Source organism: Lepidochelys olivacea, assembly GCF_965140295.1.
Source record: "Lepidochelys olivacea isolate rLepOli2 genome assembly, chromosome: 6".
In the NCBI taxonomy this organism is placed as follows: Eukaryota; Metazoa; Chordata; order Testudines; family Cheloniidae; genus Lepidochelys; species Lepidochelys olivacea.
This window is the reverse complement of record NC_140416.1, coordinates 34,605,052-34,614,137: the sequence shown is the minus strand read 5'-3', so window position 1 is coordinate 34,614,137 and position 9,086 is coordinate 34,605,052. Positions and strand designations below refer to the sequence as shown.

The window sequence follows — 9,086 nt, the reverse complement described above, 5'->3', positions numbered from 1 at the left end:
TCCAACACCTTCCGACCCTTGGTCCCCGCAATCCTTTCCCCCTCGCCCTGCTTCAGCACTGTGGTAGCAGCTAGACGATATAGGTCACTTCTGCTGCACCTACCATGTTCCCTAACCACTGGATTTCACCAGTCTAGATGAGGCCTGCTCTATACTTAACATTTCGATAGACTGACAAGCCCCTCTCACTGTGCCAGCACCTCCTAATAGCCCACCTGGGGATTAGCTCACCAGGTCTGATGCCCCTTCTGTCACTTCTCTCTCTGTGACTCAGGGTGCTCTCTTCATGGTTTGGCTCCCTCGCCAGGTCACTACAGTCGTCCCCTTCCGGGGTATCAAAGTCTCTACATAAAAAATGGCAGACTGCCCTGACCTGGACACTCCTGGACACTCCTTCTACTTCAGATTCCAGCTCAGGAACCCTCTAATCAGCAGCCAAGGTCTGCACCATCTTACACCTTGCTGCCATTCCCCTGAGCCTTTTCATATATCCTCTCTCCCAGGTTTCCCTCTCTAATGTCCTGAGAGTGGCTACATGCTCTGCTGCCAAGTTCCCAGCTTTATACTAGCCCCACCTGTTCCTTCTCTGCCTCCATCCATCAAGCAACTTTTCAAGCACAGGCTCTCCCCCAGGTGCAGCCCATCAGGTTAAGTAATCTAATTTATCCTGCTCTGCCACCTTGTGTAATATGACCATCCCATCACTTTGACATAACTACATTGCTCAGAAGTGTGGATTTTTCACACTCCTGAGTAAAGTAACTATGCTGATATAACCCCAAGTGGAAAATCCCTTCTATCAATGTAGTTGACACTATAGGGTTATGCTGGCACAGACATGGTACCGTAGCTATGCCAATATAGTCCCCACAGTTTAGACATGACCTAAAATATCATGTGTACGTACAGACACACACACACACCATTACACTTAAGAGTGAGAAAGGAAAATAATGCATAACTCTCGGAGAAGAAAAGGAGTACTTATGGCACCTTAGAGACTAACCAATTTATTTGAGCATAGGCTTTCGTGAGCTACAGCTCACTTCATCGGATGTATACTGTGGAAAATACAGAAGATGTTTTTATACACACAAACCATGAAAAAATGGGTGATTATCACTACAAAAGGTTTTCTCTCCCTCCACCCCACTCTCCTGCTGGTAATAGCTTATGTAAAGTGATCACTCTCCTTACAATGTGTATGATAATCAAGGTGGGCCATTTCCAGCACAAATCCAGGTTTCTCCCCCCCCCCCAACACACCCACTCTCCTGTTGGTAATAGCTTATCTAAAGTGATCACTCTCCTTACAATGTGTATGATAATCAAGGTGGGCCATTTCACTTCAATGTCTCTGGTCACGCGATTACAGACATGAAAGTTGCGATATTACAACAGAAAAACTTCAAATCCAGACTCCAGCAAGAGACTGCTGAATTGGAATTCATTTGAAAATTGGATACAATTAACTTAGGCTTGAATAGAGACTGGGAGTGGCTAAGTCATTATGCAAGGTAACCTACTTCCCCTTGTTTTTTCCTACCCCCGCCTCCCTTCCTCAGACGTTCCTGTTAAACCCTGGATTTGTGCTGGAAATGGCCCACCTTGATTATCATACACATTGTAAGGAGAGTGATCACTTTAGATAAGCTATTACCAACAGGAGAGTGGGTTTGTTGGGGAGGGTTTGGGGGGGGGGGGGGAGAAAACCTGGATTTGTGCTGGAAATGGCCCACCTTGATTATCATACACATTGTAAGGAGAGTGATCACTTTACATAAGCTATTACCAGCAGGAGAGTGGGGTGGGGGGAGAGAAAACCTTTTGTGGTGATAATCACCCATTTTTTCATGGTTTGCGTGTATAAAAACATCTTCTGTGTTTTCCACAGTATGCATCCGATGAAGTAAGCTGTAGCTCACGAAAGCTTATGCTCAAATAAATTGGTTAGTCTCTAAGGTGCCACAAGTACTCCTTTTCTTTTTGCAAATACAGACTAACGCGGCTGTTTCTCGGAGAAGAGAAAGAGATGCCAGCAATAATTTTCCACTGTCAGGTTATGGACAGTGGTACAAAAAGGTTGCAAGATACTAAACCTCAATACCATATTAAACCTGTCCTAGACAGTTTCTTGGTGCATTAACTTTGGTAACACTTGTATATTTTGTCATGCTAATGAAGTTATCCAAATTGAAAGTAAAATGCATGCAGTCATCCGTTGTTATATAATGAAGTGAGTATGATTTTAAAAAGAGGGAAAAATTGCATAGTCCAATACCTCTACACCCCTTATTTTCTTGGTTCCTATTTTTTACCTTTCTTACCACTGTTTTCTCCACTCATCACTTTCAAAAACAGGAGAATGTTTAGCCTCAAATGCCATTAATTCGCCCCCATTATTCAGACTGCCAGAGAACCGAGATGTGCTCTGGAAGATGCCCTGGTTTACAATTCAGTAGTTACATTAATGAATCCCTTAAGTCAGTGAAACATAGTGGGCAATGCCCACACACTATCCTAATCAGGACCCATGGAATTCTGTGGCAGCATAAGATTTATTTCATTGACAAAAGCTGTTGAATTCTGATGCCACAAATGTTGATTAAGGTGGCATGACTTATTTTCCATTGCAGAATAACGGTTAATTTGTTCAGTTGGAAAAACAATTTATACTTATGACATTTTAAAATAAAGACTAATGAAAGCAAAATAATATTTATATAAAGTTTCCATGTTGTTCAACTTACAGTTTGGGGACTTAACAAAACAGCTCCCGAAACTAAAACTTCACTGTATGTTAGTTTCAAACATGTGGCCTTCAGCATATTTTACTGAGATTGCTGAGCTGTATGACTAGATTATCAGTGGCCTTCTGAACTGTGCTTTTGGTTGGAAAAGAATTTGTCTTCTCTCAAGGACATGACTTCAATTCCTATGATAAGATGAATGCAAGACAGGGGTCTTGAAATCCTTGAAAGAATTTCAGGAGCGGATTTTTGTTTGATCTTTTGATTATTGCAGACCATTTCTGATGCCTCTTTCTAGCTAATATTATTTTTCACTTTCTTCTAGTGATGGTCCTTTCTTGCAACCACAGGATGGATTCTGGACCATGCAAAATTTTGATTCCTTCATTAAACTATTAAGCCCGATTCTGCTCCACTTGTCCAGTTTTACACAGGTAAAACTATTGACTCAACTGGAACGACTCCTTAATTTACACTGGTGTAAGTGCATGAAAAATCAGGCCCATTCTCTCGTTTGAGAAAGGAAAAGTTTCCTCCTTTTGTGTAGATCCAATATTTGAAGGCAATTTTCTTCCATTAAAAATTACAATTATGGCCCATATGCTACTTGTCTTTCCATAGCATAAAGGGAAGCCAGCAGGGATAAAGAAAGATAAAAGTAGGCCTGGGAAGACCATGTGGAACAAATCGAGTAACACATGCTGCATGATGCCGCTGCCAGCAGTTCCTCCACTGGAGACCCCCACAAGGGAAAAGGTGTGTGGGCAGCCTGAGGGTGAATATCTGCTTTCCATGCTCCCTGACAAAGTATATCTAAGGCGACTATGACACACAAGTTGTTGCTACTCTGTGTTCTCCAGTGGGGCTCACTTGAGCACAATCAAAGGTGGAGAACTGGGAACAGCATAACACAGGAGTCAGCTGTGTGATCCTCAGTGGCTAAGGGAGGAGTGCAATCAAAGAGTTGGGAGCCACACGAAGGCAACACAGATACCCATGTAAGATCCATGGGGTTTCCGATATCTTTTTCCACGGATGCAGATTTTAGGCCAACATCACCTTCCTGTTTCATACCATTGTCAGGCCTACATTTCTAATGCAATGGACATACTCTCTCTCAAAACCCGCCAATTTTTTAAGCAAGAGCACATTTTCTTTCAGAAGACATGGGCCTGTGCTAGTAATTAAGGGCCAAATATTTCTTTCAAATACTTTCTACCAGGTGTAGCATCTGTCCATAAAGTGTTTGCACGGTTGGATTCTAACGTACATGCACACACTAGGCCTAAAGTTGCAGAGCTAATTAGCTAGGGGGTTAGTCAGAGATGCATCACGTATAACCAGAGTATCAGAACGCTTGATCCCACACAGGACTGGGACTCCCGTTTCACATACTGATCGTGCTGTGAAACAAAACCCTGCACCTCTGCGTACTTGTTCTGGACATTAAGAAATAGTAGTAGTTGTTTTTAATTCTAATTATTTCAATAGGGAGAAAACAAATGCCTATTCCAGATGCAACGCAAAGCTTTAATTTGCTTCCACACACTGTTACTGAGAGGACTGTTTTCACTTGCATTTCAAGAAACAAGAATGATTTCATCTTGATTTTAGACTCGGAGCGTGATTCTCATTTACACTAATGTCAGTTTACACCACCATGGCAGCGAAAAAGGACCCTGAAGTAGGTGTAACTGTCATTTACCGGAGCGGGATAAAGTGGTCTTAGTGAAAATGAGAATCAGGCCCTAGTCTTTCTTATGAAAAATTGTATTAAACAGTAAAAACAAAGGTTGGCAAAATAACATTCTATATTTGACTCTTTAACCTCAGCAGTTTTCCACCACAACCTTCTCAATCTCACCTACAATTCTGTTTCAAGGGTAGCATTTAAGGGCCAAATTCCTTTCTGACACAGGGGAATGACATCAAACATCCAATTACATCAACCAAGTTATAACCAGAGCTGTGCAAAAGCAACAGAACTGCTTTCAGTATACGTGACCAGCAATAAAGACTGCAAACAATGAAAAATAAGTTTGTGTCCACTGTTTTTCAGACAGTGAATGGCTAATCTCTTTTCCTCACACTTTCCCTAGGCTTTATAGCCTTAGATTTTGAAGTATTTTCATGTGCTCCAGGAGTTTTTGGTAAGGTCTTGACAGAATATTTTCAATGGAGGGAAGACTCTTGTCAAAGGTGCCTGACACACAGGTTTGGAGAGCAATATTCTCTTTGTTTTGCACAGTTGCCTAATACTTTCTCAGTTGCACCATAAAAGAAAAATAAAATCAGAAGACCAAGTCTCAGACCACTCAAAGGTTAGATTGCAAACAATTGAGTCCGACTGATAAACCTGGTGACAGATCTCTGAAGACAACAAGAATTTAGCCGTTCAAATTGATATCATCACAATTGGGCTCTTTACCTGCATTCTGACTACTTACCTCGGTTATTAAAATAACTCTTCTCAGACTTGATTATTCTTTAAACTAAATATTGTACCATTATATTTATGATATTTTCTAAAGTGACTTTTGGATGCAAATTTTCAAATACTCAGCCATGCATAAAAATGCATGTGCAATTGTGCGGCTAATTTGCCTTGACAGTCGCTGCAATTCCATCTGCAAATCAGGTATTTGTGTGTGCAAGTAGCCATGTGGGCATAGGTAAACCACTGCGGTTGGCATGTAAAAATATCTGATTTGCAAGGACCACCTTGTTACAGTATTTGCATCTGTATCAGTTCTGTGTATGATTCTAGGCTCTTGACCTGACAGATCTGGCCCTTGAAATGCTTTTAAATTAGTTAAATAATGCTAAGAACCTTTCTCATTACTTGTTGAGCTGATATGATCAACTATTTAAGTGTTCAAACATTTTGGAATAGAGCAGGGCAAGTGGTTGAAGTTTCAACAGTGACAATCCTACATTTTACACATCCCTGATGTACCTTGTAATCCACATTTCCAACATGGAATGGCTGATATATGACTCAAATCAGTAAACAATTAAAGGAGGGTAATGTAATTAATGCAAATCAACTTGGGTTTATGGAAAATAGTTCCTGTCAAATAACTCGATTTTTAAAAAAAATGAGATTACAAGTTTCGTTGATAAAGGTAATAGTGTCTATAATATACTTAGAATTATCTAAGGCGTTTGACTTGGTTCCGCACAACATTTTGATTAAAAAGCTGGAATGATTAAAAATTATCATGGCACACATTAAATGGATTAAAATATGGCCAACTGATAGGTCTCAAAATATAATTGCAAATGGGGACTCATCATCGAGCGGGTGTTTTCAGTGAGGTCCTGCAGGATCGATTCTTGGTCCTATGCTATTTAACATTTTTATCAATGACCTGGAAGAAAACATAAAATCATCACTGATAAAATTTGCAGATAACATGAAGATTGGGGGACTGGTAAATAACAAAGAGGAGAGTTCACGGGTTCAGAGCAATCTGGTAAATTGGGTGCAAGTAAACAATATGCATTTTAATACCGCTATCTGTAAAAAGTATGCATCTAGGAAAAAAAAGAACATAGGCCATACTTACAGGATGGGGGACTCTATCCTGGGAAGCAGAGACTCTGAAAAAGATTTGGGGGTCATGGTGGATAATCAGCTGAACATAAGTTCCCAGTGTGCACTGTGGACAAAAGAGCAAATGCGATCCTGGAATTCATAAATAGAGGAATCTCATGCACAAGGAGAGACGTTATTTTACCTTTATCTTTGGCACTGGTGTGACTGCTGCTGAAATAGTGTGTCCAGTTCTGTGCCCGCAATTCAAGAACGATGTTGATAAATTGGAGAGGGTTTAGAGAAGAGCCATAAGAATAATTAAAAGATTAGAAAATAGTCTTTATAGTGATAAACTAAATAGATTGATAAACTAAAAGCTCAAAGAGAAGGTTAAGAGGTGACTTGATTACAGGCTACAAGTATCAACAGGGGAATAAATGTTTAACAACAGGCTCTTCAGTCTAGAAGAGAAAGCTGTAACATGATCCAATGGCTGGAAGTTGATGTTTGACACATTCAGACTGGAAATAAGGCATAATTTTTTAATGGTGAGAGTAAGTAGCCAGTGGAACAATTTACCAATGGCATCAATGGATTCTCCATCACGATTGGATGCTTTTTCTAAAAGATATGATCTAAGAGTTATTTTGGGGAAGTTCCATGGCCTGTATTGTACAGGAAGTCAGACAAGATGGGGGAGGTTTACGCTGGATATTAGGAAAAACTTTTTCACTAGGAGGGTGGTGAAACACTGGAATGCGTTACCTAGGGAGGTGGTGGAATCTCCTTCCTTAGAAGTTTTTAAGGTCAGGATTGACAAAACCCTGGCTGGGATGATTTAGTTAGGGATTGGTCCTGCTTTGAGCAGGGGGTTGGACTAGATGACCTCTTGAGGTCCCTTCCAACCCTGATATTCTATGATTCTATAATCACAATGGTCCCTTCTGGCCTTGGAATCTATGAACCATAATGGAGTCCTAACCCCTCAAGCAGTTAGACTCTACAAAAGTTCATGCAGCCATTTTCAGTGCATAACTATTTTTATTATACGGTCAGATATTACATATAAAAATATTGGGCCAAATCCTACAGTTCTTTCTCAGTCCTTCCAGTCAACATGTCCATTGCTGACTGAGACACTACTAAAGAGGGCAGCCTAACAGAAACTAATAGATGACTATGACCAATTTAGAGCCCTCTATCAACAATTCATAAAGTGTAGTTTCAAAGCCAGACACAATGGACCTGATTCTCCTTTCACTTAAACTGATGAGAGTCATTGCAATCAATAGAGTTAAACTGGTGTAAACACGTGAAAGGCAAATCAGACCCAGTAAAATGTACCAAAAAAACAAAACAACTCTGCTAAATGTACAGGATATTGATATTATTAAAAAGGTGCAAGGGATTAAAATGAATATGTACCCATGAAACGCATCCCTTATCTTACAGATCCACTGAGTTTTCTAAATACAAAATGAGGAGCTTAATGTCCAAAAGCTGCATTCAAAGGAATTTTAATCTTTACTTGGAAAACTGTAAGCCACCCAGAAGTCACAGAAGTAAGGTCGCTAGAGGCCATGAAGAATTTCATTGTGAAGGCAGAACTGCTGGAGCAGATGACGCAAGGTACCAGATCTTCACTGAATTTAGCTGTTGTCTTGAAAGTTTGAGTAGTTTGGAAATCCTTGTGCCTTGCCTGCATATGGTAGCAATGCACTCATATTAGTGAACAGCACAGAGAGCAAAGCTGTTGCATCATCTCTATACTGATTATATTTTATGTAAACAAGCCCTCAGCAAGAATTTCTGTAGTTAAATGTATTACCAACACTGGCAATTAATGTTAAATTATCTTAACTAGCAGAAGTATTGCAAAGTTTAAAAATTGCTACTAAAAAAAAAAGTCACCCCATGGGGCAGAGAAGTGGATTATGCTGCATTCTAACTCAGCTTCCTTGCTGTAGTGGCTATCACTACAAGTTTAGACACCTGCAGCCAGATCCTCAGCTGGTACAAATCATCACTCTTATGCTGAAGTCAACAAACCTGCTCCAATTTATACCAGCTGACAATTTGGCCCACAAAGGCAGCCACAGTATGTTTTAAAGAGATACTGTCCCACTCAATTCATGAATAAAAAGCAAAGCCACCAGTACTGTAACAATTATGTCTTCCATACCTGAAAAACAGATCTCAAATTGAAAAAGCTGGAGCCTGATTCTACTCCCACTGAAGTTGATGATAAAATTCTCATTGACCTCTGTGGGAGCTCCTGAAAACTAGCTTTTTTATTCTAGTCAGTACAGGCGCTTACATGACCCTCATCACTGTCATATTTGAGCACCTTCCAATAGTTCATTGAGTGACATGACTGACAAGCGTCACATTCATTTCATTCCCTCCCTCTCTTATCTTCCTTCTAATACCTGCCGATTTCTGAAATTATGTTAACCTGTAATGTGTGACTGCCCCAAAAATACACGTTAAAGAATGGGTAACTTAACTGAAACTAGATTCAGATGACCATCAATGAGTTTGGAATTTGGCCTTTACTGTATGGGAACGTGTTCAGACAGATTAACACACTATAAGTCAAATTCTGCCAACCGTTACACCGCTGGAACCCTACTGACAGAGGAGAAATCTGCTTTTCTTGCCAGACTTATATGCTAAGTTTGTATTTAGTGCTTTGGGGGTGCACTACAATAAGGCCTGTTAGAACTGGTCTTTTGATCTTTATAGTCTGAAATTGAGTAGATATAGAAAAATGACAACTGGAAAAACTTTTAAAAGAT

General features: G+C 40.1%; 1 protein-coding gene across 3 annotated transcripts in view; it reads right to left on the bottom strand.

Annotated features, from left to right (window-relative positions):
- Positions 1 to 7,309: 7,309 nt before the first annotated feature.
- Positions 7,310 to 9,086, bottom strand: part of OVCH2 (ovochymase 2) — a 74,370-nt gene continuing 72,593 nt past the window's right edge. For all 3 annotated transcript variants that reach the window (XM_084632283.1, XM_084632282.1, XM_084632284.1), the window contains one exon: positions 7,310 to 7,987. In XM_084632283.1, the coding sequence (XP_084488409.1) occupies positions 7,938 to 7,987 (50 nt within the window). In that variant the 3' untranslated portion in view covers positions 7,310 to 7,937. The remainder of the gene's footprint in view (positions 7,988 to 9,086) is intronic.